At 42.0% G+C, this 21055-nt stretch overlaps 1 protein-coding gene across 1 annotated transcript in view; it reads left to right on the top strand.

Moving 5' to 3' along the window:
- Positions 1-20674, top strand: part of LOC306756909 (neuron navigator 1-like) — a 49051-nt gene extending 28377 nt beyond the window's left edge. Inside the window, 24 exon segments of the mRNA XM_079241842.1 lie at positions 2089-2839; positions 3040-3453; positions 4050-4091; positions 4183-4343; positions 4852-5025; positions 5681-5733; positions 6150-6173; positions 6667-6744; positions 8871-8954; positions 9369-9480; positions 9581-9702; positions 15742-15911; positions 16041-16197; positions 16497-16695; positions 16941-17041; positions 17140-17235; positions 17564-17732; positions 18567-18802; positions 18908-19062; positions 19165-19236; positions 19418-19614; positions 19698-19816; positions 19962-20159; positions 20287-20674. Of these exon segments, the coding sequence (XP_079097968.1) occupies positions 2089-2839; positions 3040-3453; positions 4050-4091; positions 4183-4343; positions 4852-5025; positions 5681-5733; positions 6150-6173; positions 6667-6744; positions 8871-8954; positions 9369-9480; positions 9581-9702; positions 15742-15911; positions 16041-16197; positions 16497-16695; positions 16941-17041; positions 17140-17235; positions 17564-17732; positions 18567-18802; positions 18908-19062; positions 19165-19236; positions 19418-19614; positions 19698-19816; positions 19962-20159; positions 20287-20370 (3968 nt within the window). The 3' untranslated portion in view covers positions 20371-20674.
- The last annotated feature ends 381 nt before the right edge of the window (positions 20675-21055 follow it).

The following is a 21055-nucleotide window of genomic DNA, read 5'->3' as shown; positions in this document are numbered from 1 at the left end:
ATGAATACAGAGATTTATATGTTAGCGTGAGTTAAGCTGAGATTTATACAGTAAAATGTTTCAAAGAGACTGTATGAAATTAATCTAAGTTCAAAACCCAGACTAATGTGTCTTCCACTGTCTCACAGAAAAGTCTGCACATCTGCAGCAGCTGAGTTTGCTTTTTCATCCATTTGATTTAACATTATTGTTGGCTTTTTAATTTAATTTAGTTCTCTGCTAAATTTAATCTTTTAACATATATGATAAAAATAATGTCCAAGTTTGTGTTTTGTCTACACTTAATAAAAAATACTCAGCCATCACAGGATAAATTTTAGATATTTGACTATATTTGACAGTAAGTTTAACTATAAAAGAAGTTGAAAGTGATTAGTTTATTCTAAATAAAGTTGATGTTCAACATTCCTAAGGTAAAGGGAAAAAAAGCTGTGGCTTCACCCTTATCTTTTAGTATTTAATTCCTTCCAGACTTTACAACATACATCAAGTCTGCTCTTAATTTAAAGGGTATTACCTCAGATTTATTCTGACGCACATTTGGCAGTGACTCTGTTTGAGTAATGCCCTGGATCTGTCTCTCACTGGGATCAGAGCCTCCTTTAGCTGATCTGCTAAAGTGAATCTTTTACATCTTTACTTTCATTTAAAATCGCAAATGAATTGTGGCAGAAATCGTTGAACAACACACCTGAGCAGTTCACTGAATAGCATAAACAATGACAACAGCTGGCTGAGGCAGAAAAGAGAGGAGCTTTGAAAATAAACTTGCATATAAAAGCATTTAGCACATGTTTTTTCCAAAGCAGCTTACAAATGGAAGGCAATATTGAAGCTTCAGTAAAACCCTGCTTTAGGCTTTGGGGATGTCAGTGTTTTGGAGTTGGGAAGTGTTTTATTTGAAGAGATGAGTACTGAAGGAACTAAAAATGGGCAGAAGCACCCTTGCTTTGATAGCAACTGGCAGCTTGTTCCAGTATTGTGAAACAGCAAGTTAGAGGCTGAACTGCTGTGGTCAGTAATGAATCAGACTGAATGAACATTGCCTTGCTGATATGTGGTCATTTGGTTGGACAAGGAGAAGTAAAAACAATTGAAAATATAGGAAATTATTGTTATTTTCACTATGTATCTCCCCAAACTATATGAGGCCCCATATTAATTGTTTTAATGTATTGAAAATACCTTATACCTTTGACCCTTTTTTCATTTTTTTTTTTTTATGAAGTCTAAGCATATTGAGTCACACTCAACATGTAAAAAACTCTTAAAAAGTAGAATGACTGTTGTTTCGAGGCAAAGTTCAGTCCTCAGTTATTACTGGTGGTTTGATCTGCATTCAGACATATTTCCACAGAACTGCTGAAGTAGGAAGTTGATTTAGCTTTACATACTGTCATTTCTTTTTTGATGGCAAAAATCAGCACTGGCTTAATTGTACTGCTTAAAACCATTTTGAATCATCTTTGACAGTATTACGGTCAGATTCAGGAAATAGTATCTCTGCAAATTAGTTTTTGTAGAAAACTCGTTGGTTAAACTGGTGAGCACACATGCACAGATGTTAATGTTACACGTTGATAACATAAAAATGTCATTACTGATTTGTAGAACCATTAAACTAAAAATAAATCCGCATGTTGTGATCACATGCACATTAGCATGTTATCAGCCAGTCATTTATATTTTTAAAGTTTCTTCTGTTCTTATAATGACTTTATTAAAAAGAAGAGTCAGCAAAGTTCATGCACAAAAAGAGCAGAAACTCACGCATTTTTATTTCTCACATGGTCACACAAAAGCTAAAACAAGACTTTACAGTACAAAAACAAAATAATACAGATCACCATGCTCAAAAAGGAACAGGAAAAAGAAAATTTCTTGTAATATCGGCCCCTTTTTAACAAGAAACATAACGCACCAATAAATGGTTATTTGATTTTCTTAATGATACTCAATGAAAAGAAAAAGAGAGAAAAAAAATCATTGTCATAGCATGACATATGTCTTTTTTTGTCTCTGTTTAATGTTGACTTTAATCGTTCTTAATTGTTTTAAAAATTAAAAATTGTTTTGTCTTTCATATAGCACCTAAAAGTGAGAAGCCACTTGACAAATCCAAAATTTCCATCCGAGCTGCTGGTCTACAGCGATCTCGTTCAGATGCTGGCAGGGATCATCATGGAGAGCATCGCAGACCCCCGTCAGGTTTAGTCAAACCCACCGCTGGAGGTTCCTTTGGCTACAAGAAGCCAACAGCCACTGGTACTGCAACTGTTTTGACAGCAGGGGGCACCACCATCTCCAGTGGCTCTGCTACTGTGGGGAAAACTCCCAAGTCATCTGGCATCCCTGTGAAGCCTGTGGGAGGAGGAGCACCCCTAGGCAGGAAGAACAGTTTTGATGCCAGCAGTGAACAGAGCTTTCTTGGGCCAAACGCTCGAAACAGCATTCAGTACCGCAGCTTGCCTCGGCCGGCCAAATCAAGCACTCTCAGTGTGATTGGTCGCCCAACAACTCGGCCTGTCAGCAGTACTATCGACTCAAGTTTGATGAGTTTGAAACCAGTATCTATAGCCTCCACAGGCCCCAGGGTTAAAGAGCCTTGTAGTGGCAGTGGTAAGATGACTAATCGACCAAGTACAGGTCCGGTGAACCAGACAGACAGAGAGAAGGAAAAAGAAAGAGCCAAGGCCAAGGCTGTGGGTGCTGACTGTGCATCTCTGAAGAGAGAGAACAGTCAGTGTGAGTCCACAGGAGAGTCTGCTGTGAAACTGCATGGCCTGAGACGGACCAGCAGCAGCAAATACCCCGAGCTGTCCTCTCCAACAACACCAAGGTCTCTCATTTCAGTAGTTCTCACCCAAATTACAAATACAGCTATAAAATCTCTTTGACTTGAAGTTGTGCCTGTAGCTAACATATGTTGTTAAATACAATGTTAATGTCCTCCTTGCCTCAACGACAAGTACCTGTTCACATTATGTTTTTGGATTGTTCTGCTTCAGTTTTTCTGACATCTTGTTGCCTTATTTCCAGGATGCTGAACACTAAATCTCTTGGTCGCCCACCAAGCTTGGCTCACTTAGACAAGGTCAATTCAAACAGTCTTGATTCCTGTGTGACCATCCATGACCTTCCACCCAAAGTCCCACCATATTCCAAGCTTCAAGACTTGGCTGGCTCCCACACGGCCGCCCGCCTCACTCCAAGCCCAGCGCCAGTCCTCCACATTGATTCCCCCAGCTACGCCAGCGAGAGCCTGAGTTTGAGCGGCTCACCAGTGCTCTATCCCAAGCGGTCTGGCATGCACCGTAGCATGGAGTCCTTACCCCTCCAGATGAGCGTACCCTCCACTTCAAAGTTTCTCCCATCAGACATTCAAGACAAGGAAGAGAGGGGGACAGGAACCTGGGGGTCCGGGAGTCGGACTTCTCTCAATCTCTCAGATAAGCAAGTGTCCAAAGTATTTTCCAAAATGTGTGAAAGTTTAACAAGTTATTTTTTCTGTTACATTATTTTTTGAAAAATTGTTTTTTAAGGGAAATTTACTTGCATCTCTACTTTTTGTTTATAACAAAAAACAGCAAAGAAAAAAGTAGGTCATGAGTGCTTCCTGCTTTCACAAGATGAAGAGCAATACTGAAACAAATAATGTGCATTTCTCAACAAATGAGAAATTAAAGAAATAACCTCCTATCTTTTCATGAACTAATATTAGTTGTTTATAGAACATGATGTCCGACTGAATCAGCATAAATATTTGGTCTGTTTGCAGCCAACTGAACATCCACTTTATTTGGATTTTTTTGGTAACAGAAAGCATGAGCGATCTTTTTTAAGACAGAGGCCTGGATCCATCCCAGAATTGCTATTTGTTGAGGTGGAGGTGCTCCAAACTATTTCCTGCCAAATAAATGTTTAGTTAGGCAATCCCACACTCTGGTTTGTCAGGTGCCAAGTATACAAAGCAGGCTGAATGAGGAAAAGGATTTAAATGTACCCAAGTTTATTCTCCAGTAATTTTGTTTTTGCTCTCTTCTCTGCAGCTTACAAACAGACCGGAATACTTTACCGAAGAAAGGCTTGGAGTGAGTCTCCGTATATTTACTGCGTTTATTAAAGATGTTACCATTCAGTGGAATCTTGCTGTTATCCCTTTAAATGACCTTTCATTTTCAGACGGTATGGATCAAGTCTGTCAGACAGTGATGGTAGCAAACCGGGAAGGCGCCACTCTCACACTATAGTGAGCATGACAGAGAGCAATACCCCCCCTCAGCTGCCTTCTCCCACCCGCCCTCTTTACCCCTCCTCCAGCAAAGCTCCTCTCACCAATGTGGGTGAGTGTGCTTGTGCTACTTGGCAGCCAGGTTCTAAAATAACACTGTCTAATCTTTAGAAGTAATTATTATACTTGGGATCTGTCATGAGCCATCCCTGTCATTGAGTTTTACTGTGCACATAGATATTAAGTTCATACTGAGGGGAAATACTAGCAAAGTGTTTACGTTTAAATAATTTAAACACAACCTGTCAAGAAATAGATTATGCCAAGTGAGTGATGAAATGATGTCCAGATAGTGGAGTATCAGACTACTTCTTGTGAATATGATAATCTCACATCTGCACTCATTTAGACCTGAGTTCAAGGCTGAAATATGTAGAATATGGAGGTAATAGGAGGACAAGTCCAGCTATATTTATCACTTTGACTGTTGTGGAACCGTAGTGTTGCCTTACACGCAGTCATCAGAATAAAGTTGGCATATCTGATTGTAGGCTTGCTCTGTGTATTCATAGAAGGGTGTGTGACACTGAAACGTACAGTTTTGCCTCTATTTATTATAGTTGCCCCAATTTCCTGTGGCAGCCCGCGGATATCCCGCTCTAACAGCACAGGCCCAGCTGGTGAAACAGCCTGCGATCTCTATGGATCTTCCCCCCTGGGGAGCAGTATGTCTCTGGCTGATCGGCCAAAAACCATGATGCGGTCAGGGTCTTTCCGTGAAACGGGGGATGACGGTGAGCATTTTAGCTTCATCTCCCTGCAGGGACAGTATCCCAACATGACCTCGAATGAGACATCGCAGCCTGCTAATAAAGCACGCGATCAGTGTAGCAAAATGTCAAAAAGACATTTCTACTCATGCTCAAAGTCGGATGAAGTCTTGCTGTGTCCATTTTAAAATGATAGTGAGCTGAGTTAGGATTTAAAGCTTAGATAAAACTAGTCCGGATGAAAGGCAAACATTTTAACATGTTTTACACCATGAACGACATTACATGAATATTCACCTGTTTATTGCACACTTTGATATATTTTTTCCTTCAGTATTGTTTTCACAAGCACAAAAAACAAAACATCCAGCATTTCGCTTCATGTGTAGAAAGTCATTTCCGTCATGTCTCTGAGTATTTTTGCTATTAATTATTTGACTAATTTAAGGGAGTAAGTTTTTTCCAAAAACCATTACCAGGTTTGCACCGTTTTTTGTTTTTTTTTTTTTTGTTTTTTTTTTTTAGCATTCATTAGTTAGATGCCAGAGCAGAAATGACTGTTGTTTGAGGGCAACTATTTTTGAAGTATTGTGTTTTTATTTTGAAGTCTCCAACATATCTCAGACAAACTTGAATACTTCTTTAAAATGATGTCTTATTGTTTCTTCATCTGTTTCAGTACATGGCTCTGTGCTGTCTTTGGCATCCAACGCTTCATCCAACTACTCCTCAGTGAGTCAATACATCTATAATCAGTGGAGCAGGACTTTTTGAATACATTAAGAGCTTTGTGCCAGCATTCACATACAGTTTATTTCTTTCATTGTATCAAGATATTTTTACTATACATTTAAAGAGAGCAGATTAATATAATTGTAGTCAGTTCTGCTTTTTTTTTTTTTTTTTTAACAGTGAAGATCCCCCACTGTTTAATTCGACAATCACATTATGACCCAGGATTACAGACTGGGTAACCATTTGTAATTTTCAGATTACATCTGGACAGCTGTTTTATTACAAAGTTTCCATCTAAAGACTTGGGTAAAATGTCAGTGATGCCACCTTTGTTGTGGATGAGTAGTTTTTATGACTGCCAAAAGCGTTAATCTTCTACCATATTCCTCTTACTGTCACCATGCCTTCATAAGAATGAGGAACGGATACAAGGGGAGGTAAGGCTGCTGCGCCACTAGTCTCATTCTCACCTTTGGGCTACCCTGTGTGTCATCTGTAAGACCTGTTGGAATGTGTCCAGTCATTAGATGGTATTTTCAGTGCTCCAGAGGGACCATTTGTCTTTATTGTCAGACCTCATAACTCGGATAATTTTATTTCTAATATCTTATGTTCTTCAGCATCACTGTCTAACATTTAAAAAAGGCCATCAGACCGCATTGAAATCCGTGCATGAGTAAAATGCCCAAAAATAAGAATAAGACATGTATGTACTGTTTCTTGTTGTTGTTTCTGTTATGGTACAGTAACCTTCATATTTTGTTGCTTGCTACTTCTTGCCATTAATAAAACATAGGAATACATTTAACACAGACCATCACTGCATTTTAACCATCAAAATCTATATAAATATCTGATACTTCTTCCTTTTTTTTCTACTTAGAGAAGGATGTTTATATTGACTAGACTTATTTTTCCATTTTTCTGCAGCAAATTCGTAAACTGAGGCATGAGTTAGAATCCTCCCAGGAAAAGGTGGCCAACTTGACCATGCAGCTTTCCGCCAATGTGCGTATGAATCTTAATTTCTTTAGTTTTCTCTCTGTATTTATTATTAAGTTGGAGAAGTAATATATATTTTGTCTGCTGCAATCCTTGCCAACTTCAACTTGAACTTGCAAGTCATGAAGCTGTTGACCAACGATAAAAGCCCATCTATAAATGTTGTGTCTGTTATATGAACTGCACAATCTTTTAGGAATTGTTTGTGGTGGAAATAATTTTCCAGGCTGTGTAAAACTGTTGTCACTCTCTCACACACGTATTCTCGTATTTGCTTAAAACTCAATGTTCCTGTTAAACCTAATTACTAGCTTGCACATCTCTTCCTACCAGCTCTGCCTACCAACGTTTTGTCCCTGCTTCTGAGCAGCTTGTGATGCATGAATCTAGCAGCTTGAATTGGCACTCTTTCACAACTTTTGACTGTAGCAACAGTAACAACCATGGATCCTGATCTAATAGACAACCAGTCGTCTTTTGCACAATTTCTTGCTGCTTTCGCTGTCAATAGCCCAGGTGTTTTCATGATATTAAGTCTGTGTATGAAACCCAACTTTGAGTGTGTTTGTTTCTTTGATAAGAGATTGTCTCTCCACCTAACGCAACTGTCCCTCTCTTCTGCACTTTTGGCTGTATTGGCTGCTGGACTCACCGCTGCCCCCTGCCTGCCTCCCACTGACCTACACCCTTGGATGCTGGGCGTAACAGCTAGGACAGGTTTGTTAGTGTTATCTTCAGAGTATTCTGTGATGAGCACTAACATTTGTTTTGGGGTGTGATGTGGTGCTGCATAACCAAATCACAGGAAACAGAGCTGAAACTATCAATAACTTTAATAATGTATTAATATTTTAGCAATTTTTAGTACAATTTTCTTCAGGTCATAGTAATGTTTCCTTTGTATCAGCAAACAAAATCAGACTTAAGTTATCAGACTTAATTGATTTGATTTGGGCCCTGATATGTCGTAAATACCTACAAGACTCAGTTTTCATCACAATTCCTAGTCATTCTCCCTTCTTCCCCAGAAATATTAAATGATTAGTTGGGTTGTCACTAAAGCACGTCTAAGTGGTGGTTTTCTGTTCCAAGTATGGAATGTAATGTTTTCATTTTAGATAAATATTTTTAAACTCTAAAAGATCACATAGTTACTCAAAAATATTTAATACAAGAACAGTACTGAAAGCAAATATTCTCTTTCACTTGTCTTTGTGTGGTATCATGATTTAAACATTTGTCAATTAAATAATGAAGAAAAAGATCCAACAAAAAGATCTTTCATTGACAAAAGTAGAAGAATGAAGTGACTCATAAGCTGTCTACAGATGTTTTAGATGAGATGTATGACCTGATGAAGACCACTAATTCACTATTATAACACACAACTGTGTTTATATGTTATTGTAAGAAAAAACCTGTAATTTTTCCCTATTTTCTGACTATGTCTTATAGCTGTTATTTGTGCACACAGAGAGAAAAGTTAAAATGGATCACTGTAGTTAAGGTCTGCTGCTCTTGATAAATAGCTGAGTGCATTTTCATTTAGACATTTTGGGTCCTTGTACTTTTGTCATAATCGGACAAACATTGTCATTTTATATGACACCAATTTATAGGTAGGTTTGAGCCCAGTTTTGGTTTACAAAGTATCTGCAAAAGAAAATTAACTGGAATAATTAAGGATTATTAAAACAAAATCCCTTTTTCTTATATGAACATTTCACTTCCTTCACTTAGGCAGCATGATTATCTAAGTCATATTATCTAGTGGTTATGCTTTTAGTGGTAAATAAAAACAAACACAACCTTTGCTTTCTGTTGTCAGCAGCAATAAGTCTAACCTATAAGTAAAACATGCAACATGATGGGACAAGGGTAGTTTCACACCACTGCTCTGCCTCACCATTACACAAACGTCCACTTTCAACTCTGACATCATTCGCAGCTGTTCACTATTCCAACCCTTCCTTCATCTTCCAGCTGACGCAGAAAGCTATTAAGTCGATATGCTGCAAGTGAATGAGGCTGCAGACCAGTTTGAGATGACTCATATCTGTCTGCTGTCCCTTGCTCAAACGACAGACTCACACTCTTTTTGGTTGTTTACCTCTGTTTCTGTTGTTTTATAGGCCAATCTGGTGGCAGCATTTGAGCAGAGTCTGGCACTGATGACAGCACGCCTGCAGACACTATCAGTTTCCTCAGAACAAAAGGTAGTTTGGTGATGATATTTTGGTTGAATGATTTTTTTTTTTTCACTTAAAGCATCATTGAGGTCCGCTTGTTTACATGAACAGACACAAAAACAGTATCGTACTGATAAAGCAAACTCTAAATAAAACTGTGCTGCTTCATACACAGCATTTGTATGACAGTGATAAACTATTATTTCAACTGCTCTGTGTTAGATTTGTCAGTTAAATGGAGGCTTGGAGCTGACATAGTTATGCTGGAGATGATACGTGGGTCAAAGGTTTGCATAGCCAGATTATCCATGTTGTCGTCAGCCACTCAACACAACCTGACATCCTTAGTGAAATTTTCTAGACACTCTACAATCCAGTGCTCAGGAGAATCTTGTTTCACTCTGTGCACTAACACGGAAGCACATTGTGTCCCTTCTTCAGGACTCTGAACTCACCGAACTGAAGGAGACCATTGATAATCTGAAAGCCAAAAATACAGAAGCCCAGGAAATAATTCAAGGTGCTCTCAGTAATCCAGACATCACGCCTAAAGGTACAGAATGTGTTATGGATGTACTGTGGAATGTAATTGATACTTGCAATAGATTTTCTCTCAGTAATTATAGCTATCCTGTTTCTCTTTTGGTATTCAGAGCTGCTGATTAATCGCCAGAACTCCTCAGAAAGCATTTCCAGCCTCACCAGCACCACAAGCCATTCAAGTATGGGAAGTCTGAAGGAACAGGATGCCAAGAAGAAGAAAAAGAAAGGCTGGGTGAGGAAACATGGGCAAAAAGAAATACTGACCACACAGATTCATAAACAAGTAATAAATATGTCCTAAAGAAATGTGAACTTTAGAAGTTTTTTCTGGAAATCAAACTTGCCTGGAATAATTATTCCTTACATCTTTTTCAGCAATGAAAAAGTTGTTACTTTAACGTCAAAATTCAAATCATCAAGTTTTTTCATATATTTTTAGAATAGAGATGCAACTGTAAAATACTTTCATTTCGCCACAGTCATTTCGGACAGTCAACCCTTCTGTCCCGCAGGTTTTCCGCTTTGCAATAGATTTTATGGAGCTGCTTTATTTACTACTCCACAAGCTACTGTGTGTGCACCTTTCCACACAGGCAAAAGCTCGCCTCTGTCATTTTCCAATCACTGTTGTGCCCCCAGCCCCTTGCTCCTCTCACTGGGAATCGCACCCAATTTCTACAGGTGCATGTTCGTCATATTCCAGCTGAACCGCAGTTGCTTCCAACCTCCGCAGCACGGCAATTCATATTGGGAGTGTGACAGATATGGTGCGCCCACTGGTGCGGTCTGCATAATTGCTTCAGCGAGTTGTTGCTCATACACTGTTGCCAAATTATAGATCCTATATTGCGAGTCTTCAGACCCCTCTAGTGACTTCTTTCCCCAAAAGTGACTAGTTATAAATATAGCTACTCTTTCTGATGTTATTGGAGATGTTTTGGAGACTGACATGAAAGCAGGTCTCTTTTATTTACTTTATATTTGCACCTGTGCAGCATATGCCCCTCTCGCATCCAAAAGCACTCAGAAGAGGCTTGGTCCTCTTTCTTGATGCAGCAGCATCGCACACACCTGAAAACTTTAGGTTATTTACATAACAGCGGTTCTCTGAGTAATATGAGTGAGATGTCTCACTATGGGATGCACGCCTCTGTGCAGCTCTCAGAAGCATTAATCTCATTACGCCAATCCTGATTGGCTGGTGAACGTGTCCGTCCGCATCAGGTAGTGCCATCTACCTTAAATAGCTCATGCGGACGGCACCGCCTCATTCAAGATAAGTACCTCTTCTTACTCGCCCAAGCAAGAAGGGTTGTCTGGTGAGACATCTCACTCAAAATACTCAGAGAACCGGGGTTATGTACATAACCTAAAGTTCTCTTTCATAAGATTTCGCTCGATGTCTCACTATGGGATGTGGTAGCTCCCGTATTGCCACACAAGCTTATCCAGTGTCCACCAACCTACAGGAAAGAGTCCTCAGGACGTCAAAACCGCGTGTGCTAAGCACGGGGCGGAGACATCCAACATGTAGAAGCAGACAAAAGTGAGAGGCGAGGACCAACTCGCTGCAGCACAGATGTCCTGAACCGAAACTCCCCTGAATAAGGCCCATGATGCGGCCAAGCCCCGAGTCAAGTGTGCTCGCATGCCCCCAGGAGGCTGCAAACCCTGACTCGTATAGGCCAGAGCGATTGCCTCAACCATCCAGTGGGACAGGCGCTGTTTCGTGACGGGCTGTCCCTTATGAGGATTAACCCAGGACACGAACAATTGATCGCTCCTTCTGAAACTCTTAGTCTTATCCATGTAAGTGCGGACTGCACGAACTGGACATAACGACCTCTGTTCTCCTGAGGAGAGACCAAAGGCGACCAAGTCTATAGGGGAACAGGAGCCCACCACCTTGGGCACAAAGGCCGGGTTGGGTCTCAAAATTACCCTCACATCGCCTGGGAAAAACTGAGCGCACGAAGGATGCACTGAAAGGGCATGGATGTCGCTAACCCGTTTCGCTGAAGCCAAAGCCAGCAACAACACTGTCTTGAGAGACACGTGTTTCAAATCCGCTCCTTCCAGAGGCTCAAAAGGGGGACCCTTCAGCCCATCCAAGACCACGGCCAATTCACATGGCGGGACCATTGGTCTGGACACAGGAAGAAGCCTACGTGCTCCTTTCATTGAACGGCAGACCAGCGGATGTTGGCTTGCCATCAGCTTTCCAAACCCCACGTGGCAGGCAGCAATAGCTGCCAAATACACTTTAACCGTGGAGAAGGCTTTCCGTTTGTCAATCAGATCCTGTAAAAATGACAAGATCGTCCCCACCGAGCACTGAAAAGGAATGTGGCCGTACTTGCGGCACCATTCCTCAAACACCCTCCATTTACAGTCATACAATGACCTAGTGGAGGGGGCCCGCGCACTCTGTATAGTGGAAAATACGCGCTGTGGGAGCCCCGCGGCTGACAAGTTGTGCCACTCAGGGGCCAAGCCCACAGGCATTCTGGGTGTGGGTGAAAGACCGACCCTCCCCCCTGCAGCAGCAGGTCCCTGCGCAGCAGGGCTACCAGGGCTGCAAGCGCAGCAGCTGATATATCTCTGCCAGCCAATGTATCGCAGGCCAATGCGGAGCTATCAATATCAGGTCGTGACCCTGTTCTCTCACTCTGGACAGAGTGGGAGGTATCAGTGCCAGGGGAGGGAACGCATAAAGAAGACCAGGCGGCCAGGTGTGCACTAACGCGTCGATGCCCAGGGGAGCATCCATGCTGCGCAGGGAGAAAAACATCGCGCACTGCGCGTTGTCCCTGGAAGCGAACAGATCCACAGTGGCCCGACCGTAACGGACCCAGATCTGTTGCACAACCTCTGAGTGCAGAGTCCATTCCCCGTAAACCGGCGCGCCCCTGGACAACTGGTCCCCGCCCGTGTTCAGAGCTCCCGGTACATGCGTCGCTCTCAAGGAGAGAAACCGGCCGCAGCTCCAGAGGATCAGTTTGCATGTGTAGCTGACGGGAGCGTCAGATGTAGATGTACGCTATCGCCATAGTATTGTCTGTCCTGACCAGAACATGATGTCCGACCAAAGAAAGTGTTTCAGGGAGAGGAACACCGCCAAAAGCTCCAGAAAATTGATGTGAGTTTTCTGGAGGTTCGCACTCCACAGCCCCCTCACGGGCTGGCCTTCGTGGATTCCTCCCCAGCCTGTCAGGCTTGCGTCAGTGGTGATCACCTTCCTGGACAGAACTGGACCCATAGTCATTCCCCGGGTCAGGAGCGACGGAGCCCGCCAGTGGTGCAGAGTCCTGACGCAACTCGGAGTGACCAGCACTTTCCGTGCGCCATGACGCACGGGGTCTAGGCCGGACGAGGCCACCCAAAGCTGAAACTCCCTCATGTGGAGGCGGCCAAGTCGGACTACAAGAATTGCAGATGCCATCAGTCTGAGTAATCGAAGACATAATCTGAATTGAACAGATTTGTCTAGACGAAAAAGCGCGAGGCACGCCCTGAAAGCTCTCACCGCCTCTGTCGAGAGGCGCACTGTGAAAGTCACCGAGTCTAGGGATAATCCCCGAAAGATTATGCACCAGAGACAGCATGCTCTTTTCCGTGTTTATCCTGAAACCCAAGTCCGACAGGTGTCACACCAGTATCTGTGTGTGAGCCCTGGCTTCCTGTTCTGATTGTGCCAAAAGCAGCCAATCATCCAGGTATGTATCCAAGCGGACGCCCTGCCGCCTGAGCGGGGCTATTGCCGCCTCTGTGCGTCGCACGAACACTCGCGGACTCAGAGACAGGCCAAAAGGGAGTACCAGGTACTCGTAACAGATCCCCTGGAAGGCAAACCTCAGGTACTTCCTGTGGGGAGGATAAATTGGGATGTGGAAATACGCGTCTTTTAGGTCGACAGAAGTGAACCAATCGTTCTGTCGAACAAGGCGCAGCAGAGATGCATGTGTCAGCATCCAGAATTTGTATTTCCTCAGGTGTCTGTTCAGAGCGCGTAGATCCAGGATCGGGCGAATTCTGGTCCCCTCCCGTTTGGGGACCAGGAAATACCTGGAGTAAAAACCGCTTTGACATTGTGCGGGACTGACAGCACAGATCGCTCCTTTGTTTAACAGGGAGGAAATTTCCTCTTGTCGTCCTCCTCCTCGTCCTCTGATATGAGGAGACTCGAGGCGACATCTTCATCTTCTCCATAGTCGAGGTCCAGGACGTCTTCCTCCTGCGGGGGGTCTGTGGCCAGGTCGAGCTGGGAACCCCAGCTGACGCTGGCCTACCACAGTGGACCCGCCATACCCTCCCCTTTCGATGGCAATGTCGGTGGAGGTGAAATAAGGGTCATGTCCAGCGAGGCTAGCTTGGCGAGCTAGCCGTCTGCGGAGACTTTTTACCGTGAACACCGCACAGTGTTGACACGAGCCCGGAACATCTATTGCCAGCCGGGCGTGTTCCAGCCCCAGGCAGCACGAGCAGACCGGTGTGGGTCTCTGCTCGAAATTTTATTCCCGCATCGGCAGGAACGGGCCCCAGAGTCTCCATCACCTCTGGTGTGAGGGTTCTTCGCCTCCATTCCCAGCGAGCTGTTGAGCGAGCGGGGAACTGAGGTGGTTAACTGGTGTGCTAATGCTCAACAGTAAATTTTATTTTTCGCCGTGGTGAGGCTGAAAAATGGTGACGACCGAGCTGTGGTGGGGCAAGGAAGCACAGGAGAAGGTCTGGTGTGACCAAATGAAGCAATAAAATGTGCCTAAAGGCAAGGTAGCGCCCGGCGACCGAAGCTAAAAGGTGAATCTGCGGACAGTTTAGCTAGCTAGCCCAGGCGCGAGATATGCTCTGAGTGAGAAGAGGTGTTTGAATGAGGCGGTGCCGTCTATTTAAGGTAGATAGCACTACCTGATGCGGACGGACACGTTCACCAGCCAATCAGGATTGGCATAATGAGATTAATGCTTCTGAGAGCTGCACAGAGGCGTGCATCCCATAGTGAGACACCGAGCGAAATATTATGAAAGAGAACGACTTTTATGGGATTGAGAGTCAGAGGTTTGAAGATGCACGACTTCATTCAGATCTTTAATCTGTGATTGTTTCGGTTTTATTTATTTCAGCAAACATGTTTTGAAACATGGCCCCCTACACTAAAGGAAACAAGTGATATGCCCAAACATTTCCAGCATAAACATTTTGATAAAATTCTTCTTGAGCACTATTATAGTCAAGAGAACAGATAGCAGCAGGAAAAATGCAACCTACCGGACTTCTTCAGATAAGATAATAATAAACTTACCAGTACTGTGGCCCTAAAACTGATGTATGCACTGTACTGTCGGCTACTGGTACCATTGCAACACTATTTTAGAATGTATAAAATGAAATGATGATTGCGAGGCTGGTGTGAAATAAAGAGGAAGAATGATGATTAAGAAAAGGTGCTTAAAAAGTGAGAAAATTAATGATTTTAAAGGCCCAAATTCTAGACGTTAGTCAAAAAAGTACCTAAAATTCTGATAGGGTAGTACACATAACTGTGTACTATACAGTGTAAAAGTCTAGAGTTAAATCTGCATCATCCTACTTTATCTTCCTGCATGTAAATTACTGTCCCACTATCTATTTCCATGTTTCTCATGAAGTATGACTCTGGGTTTTCCCTCATGCTGCCCTCCCTTTTCTTTTAGGTCTTTGAGGTGAGTAACAGTCAACCCAGTAAACAAAACCTAAATCCTCTCCTGACTCTTCACCATGCATGCAATTAATGAGTCATACTTGGGACCCATTCTGTTTCACATGTTTACCAAACTCATTAAACCTCATGTACCATGGTATGATCATATTGTCATACTTATTTTATACATATAATATGATGTAATACTCTGTATGTATAATAACAGATTTTTGCAGTATATGAATTAATATTGCATGAAAATTAATTTAGAGAAAGTTTGTACATTTTAAGGATAATTTTGTTGGATTAAATAAATTCCAACTCCGCATTATATAAGATTTGCTTTTGGCATAGCTGAGTTCGTCCTCAAAAACTTTATGCCTGTACTTATAAATAAGTGGACCTTCATAATGCTGGCTGCATGCTTTGCACTAAGAATTTAATAAGTGTCTTCACAGAGCTTTCACATTGCATTGCTTACCATAAGTTTGTCAGCGAACAAAAATGAATTGCTCATCTTATAGAGGAGGTGTTTTTTTTTTTTTTAACTTATGCATTTCTTTAATCTGTTCCTCACTCATTTTCTTTGAACAGCTTCGCAGCTCGTTCAACAAAGCTTTCAGTAAGAAGGGCTCCAAGTCTGGACCGTATGCTGACATTGAGGAGATTGCCACCCCAGAATCCTCAGCACCCTCCTCCCCCAAGGTCCATGTTGTTGGAGAGAACCCTCAACAGCCCATGAAATCCTCAGCATCATCATCGGGGTAAACCTCACCTCAACAATCCCCATTCCACTACCAAGTTACAGAACCACACTATTGGCTTTATAACATGAGATGTCCCTGTGCCTGTTCTAGTTTCCTGATATTGTCTTTTTAACTGATTGTCTCCAGTCTATGTGAAGGGGATGAGATGGCAGATGATAAAGTTGTAACAGAGCTGCGTACAGAACTTTGGCAGAAGGAGCTCAAACTGACAGACATCCGCCTGGAGGCTCTAAACTCTGCACATCAGCTGGAGCTGCTGCAGGAGGCCATGACCAATATGCAGGTATGTGTCTTTGCTGCTGAGACGAAAGGAACTGGTCTTCAGTTTCTGTAGTTTTGGTTATTTGGTTATAATGTCTTTTTTATGACTTTTATTTATGATACATGGTTTCATTTTAGTCCAGGAGATCTTGTATTTCTCTTTAATTTGAATGACTTTTTCATCAAATTTTACCTACATTTATGGACTTAGGTGCAATAAAACACAAACATGCATCTCTAAATACAATGGATGCACTTGTGTTATATCAACAGCTTTTTGACAAATCAAGAGTGCAGTGATGTTTGTGGTTTTGCTCACAGAAGACAGTAGAGAGCCTGAAGGCCGAGAATGACCAGCTGAAGACAGGAAGTCTGTCACCATGTCCATCCCCTGGACCTTCCAGCTCTGTCTCCCAGTCCTCAGGTCTCACAGCTCTGGGAAGTTCATCCCCCCGGCAGTCAGTAGCCATGCACATGCCCAAAAGCTACAGCAGAGGGCTGAGTGAAGGGAGCAACTCGGGTACAGTTTACTCTCTTACATTGAGGTGTGAATATAACATTATAGTTGACAGGAAGTAAGATGTGAATGGAAATGTGTTCATTTACAGCTGAAGCCTTCTTAATAATGAACTTTTATGACCATTTTCTCAGCATCTTTTTCTAAAAATCATCAAATCAAACCTAAATACCTGCTTTATCCAATATTTGTCACCAATACTCCTTCATCTTTTGTTTTGTTTCTATAATCTCTTATTTACTCCTCAGCAGAAGTCCACCCTGCAGAGTCACTCAGCCTTTCATTACAGCGAGATGATCATCGTGTTAGAGTGGTGGTTTGTGTTACAGATTTACGTGTCTTCAAAGATGTGAGTATGCTGTTTTTTTTCCTTTGTCTTTGTCTTTTTTAACATTTATACCTGGCTTTTCTGTATCACTTGTTATCTTCATAAATTTGCTCCAACAGGAGGTTAAACAGCAGGATTTTTTCATTGGGACTGTGAGGGTAAATGGCAGGATGGACTGGGTGATGCTAGATTCAGCTGTCAGTCAGGCTTTCAAGGTAAGACATATCTTTCTGACAACTCCAAGCTCACATGTGTGATTAAGTTGTAACATTGAGTTAGCTTGTAGATCCTTTATAAAATCATTAAACAAAACTTTCCAGGTATTCAGAGTTCAGTACCTAGTTCAGCATGTGAAGTTTGTAAATAAACACAGGTCTTTAAGGGGGATTTGTGCCGGTGACTTGCTCAGAATCACCACAAGAAGCATTTATTATCATTTTACTATTTTTCTTCATTCTTGTAAAATACGTTCTACATGCAAATGCAAAAGTCTGTTTAAGCACCCAAATCACTTGTTTTTTTTTTTTCCCCATTTCAACCCAGGTCTACATAGCCAAGGTGGACCCCACTTCCAGTCTGGGCCTTTCTGCAGACTCTATTTACAGTTACAGTATGGGCCACATTAAGAGAGTGCTTGGAGGAGAAGCTCCTGAGACACAGCCCTCTCGCTGCATGTCCCGAGGTCCCACCGGCATCACAGTGGCTCTGAAAGGTCTGCACAGCTTTTCTTCCTAGTGCAATTAAAATGTCTTATATATTTATTTTAATGATAAAAATGTCCGCAAAAGACCCTGTTTTATTCCAGTCAGTTAAGTAATGTATGATGCATTTTTTAAATCATTCAGTTCTAAACCACAAATATTTTAATGGAAATGTCAGTCCACATGTATGAATGCTTTTGATTCCGTTATTAGCCAAGTCAGTTTTTTGCATTTGATCAGCTGAACCGTGGTAACTGTAAAACTCAAGAACAAATCCTCATATTTGTCAGCTAATCAGTGCGACAAGTACGTTTGGGTTGTTTGTTGGTCTCTCCCCCTGCAACTTTGTATGGAGGAATGCATGGAGCGAAGTGCTAGGAGAGCTGGGAAATCAGCGGCAGCCCAGGCAGGACTCTAGGTAACATGATCTCAGTGCTGTCAGACCCTGATGGTCAGCCAGCCTCAGACACATGGGCCCCATAGACGTTTAAGCATATTGCAGTTATGCAGCTGGGGGGTGGGGAGTGCACAGATTTCCCACACTTGTTGCAAAGTTATTTGCAGAGTGAGAACCTTGAGCTCAGTGTGGCTTATGAAGGACATGCGAGGTGACAGAAAGATGTTTCCAAAACATCTTAACAAAGTTCATCGTGCTTGTATTATCTCTTCTTTGCTGTGTAGATATTTAGAGCATTCCTTTTTGGTGCTTAAAACTTATGTATAAAACTTTACTTTATCACCATTACTGATATGTCTCGCACAATTAGTTAGCAAGTAGCCATCAACTTAGTTTAATTTAGCAGTTCTTCATCTAGTTGTTCTTCATTTCTACTCACTATTTTCAGGTTTGAAAGAGAAGTGTGTGGATAGCTTGGTGTTTGAAACTCTCATTCCTAAAACCATGATGCAGCACTACATCAGCCTTTTACTCAAACACCGTCGTATCATCTTGTCTGGGCCAAGTGGGACAGGTAAGTCTTACCTTGCCTCCCGACTGGCTGAGTACCTGGTGGACCGCAGCGCTCGTGAAGTCACCGATGGCATCATGGTCACCTTCAACATGCACCGCCAGTCATGCAAGGTAATTCTAACTGGAGTTCATTAAAAATCACATAAAATCAGGGTGGCCTGACATGGTGTCAGTCTTCTTCTGTTGACTTCTGTTACTGTTTCCATTATTCATCAGGACCTGCAGCTTTATCTTTCTAATTTGGCCAATCAAATCGATCGGGAAACCAGTACATCCGAAATCCCACTGGTAGTTATTCTGGATGACATTCATGATCCTGTTTCCATCAGTGAACTGGTTAATGGGGCTCTCACCTGCAAATATCACAAATGGTAAAACTGCTGAAGACAAACTGAAACCACCCACAGAGATGCATGTACTCTCTATAAATGTTAAATTTGACTGAAACTGTGTTGTTTTGTTTCTGTATTCAGTCCTTACATTATTGGAACAAGCAATCAACCAGTAAAGATGACATCAAACCACAGCCTTCATCTTAGCTTCAGGTTGGTTGTGAGTCTAACATTTGACTGTGAAATGGCTGCAGTAAAATTTAAAGGATATTGTTAGACTTTTACTATATACTGTCACATTAACAAAGGAAGAGAATCATCATAGCCATGTGAGTCCACTGATTTGCAGAATCATCTGGCTGTTTTGACTCCATTTTCTTCTTTTTCTTTTCAGGATGGTGACATTCTCCAACAACGTGGAACCTGCCAATGGCTTCCTTGTACGGTATTTGCACAGGAAACTGATGGAGTCAGAGGATGAAAGGAACTTGACCAATGAAGACCTCATCAGGGTGTTAGACTGGGTGCCCAAGCTGTGGTATCATTTGCACACCTTCCTTGAGAAGCACAGCACATCAGACTTCCTCATTGGTATGAAAACTTCAGAATGAAGCTGAATTATAGGGCCAATGTGTGGCTGATGTGTTTTCCTCTTTTTTTCTCTTCCTCCTCAGGCCCTTGCTTTTTCCTGTCCTGTCCAGTCACAGTGGATGAGTTTCGGTCATGGTTCATTGATCTTTGGAACCACTCTATTATTCCATATCTGCAAGAAGGCGCCAAAGATGGCATCAAGGTAAGATCCATGGCGAACCGTAATCAGGACATTCAGTGTTTTATGAGTTCTGAGCAAAGGTTTTGTAGATTATTTTGACATGTAAGCAATGATTCAACCAAAAACATGTTGAACTACAGCAATGCAGTAATGTTATGTTATTCAGGTTCATGGCCAGAAGGCAGTTTGGGAGGATCCAGTGGAGTGGGTAAGGGGCACCCTGCCTTGGCCATCTGCCCAGCAAGACCAGGCAAAGCTGTTCCACCTACCTCCTCCCAGCATCAGCTCCAGCAGCCCATGTCAGCCCAGTGAGGAAAGGCCTCACAAGGAGACCCCATCCAGCTCCATGGAATCAGATCCTCTGGTAGGAGAGACAATCAGGATATTTATGCTTCTTTTTTTTTTTTTATATAGATTTTTTTTCTATTTTTTTACTGTCATTCATTATCTAAACCTCAACTGATTTCTCAACTCTTTCCTCTTTGTTGTAGATGGCAATGCTTTTAAAACTGCAAGAGGCCGCCAATTACATTGAGTCTCCAGACAAAGAGGATCCCAGCCTGCCCAAACTTTGAACACAAAGCTTAGCACTTCATCCTTTCTTTTTGTTCACTGTGCTGAAGCAGTGCACAATCAGGTGCAAATGGACCCTCATAAACGGTTATGGGGAGTTTATATTGTTGGATGTTGAAAGCATGCCCTATGAATTCCAAATTATTGGAACACATGCAGATGCAGCCACTTAAATTATTGCCTCCTTCAGTCAAAGCTCTGCCACATTCAGCCATAGACCTTGCAGAGAATCATCTCCAAAATGAATGGCACATGTATGGAGTCAGTCTTTCAAAGTCTCTGCACAAGGATGAAATATAAACCTATATTCTGTCATATACAGATATATATATATATATATATATATATATATATATATATATATATATATATATATATATATATATATATATATATATATATATATATATATATATATATATATATATATACATACCACCATTTAGCCCTCAGTACTCTTAGATTGGTGCTAGCAGATTACTATGAAAATCCATACTCTCAGCACTTTGACTTCAGGGGATTTCTGCAACAACACACACCGTCCATCCTGTTTTCTCCTCAAGTGCATCATGGGATGTTGAGTCCCCATCAAATGGCGCTATTCTTAATTAACTTTAAACTTGCTTTGAAAAGAGTATGACAGCATAACAGACCCTACTGTTTATTGTAATGTTCTTGGTACATTGC

This window comes from Telmatherina bonti (genome assembly GCF_933228915.1).
Source record: "Telmatherina bonti genome assembly, chromosome: 6".
NCBI classification, from domain to species: Eukaryota; Metazoa; Chordata; class Actinopteri; order Atheriniformes; family Telmatherinidae; genus Telmatherina; species Telmatherina bonti.
The sequence above is the reverse complement of the archived record's forward strand: the minus strand, read 5'-3'. Positions and strand labels throughout refer to the sequence as shown.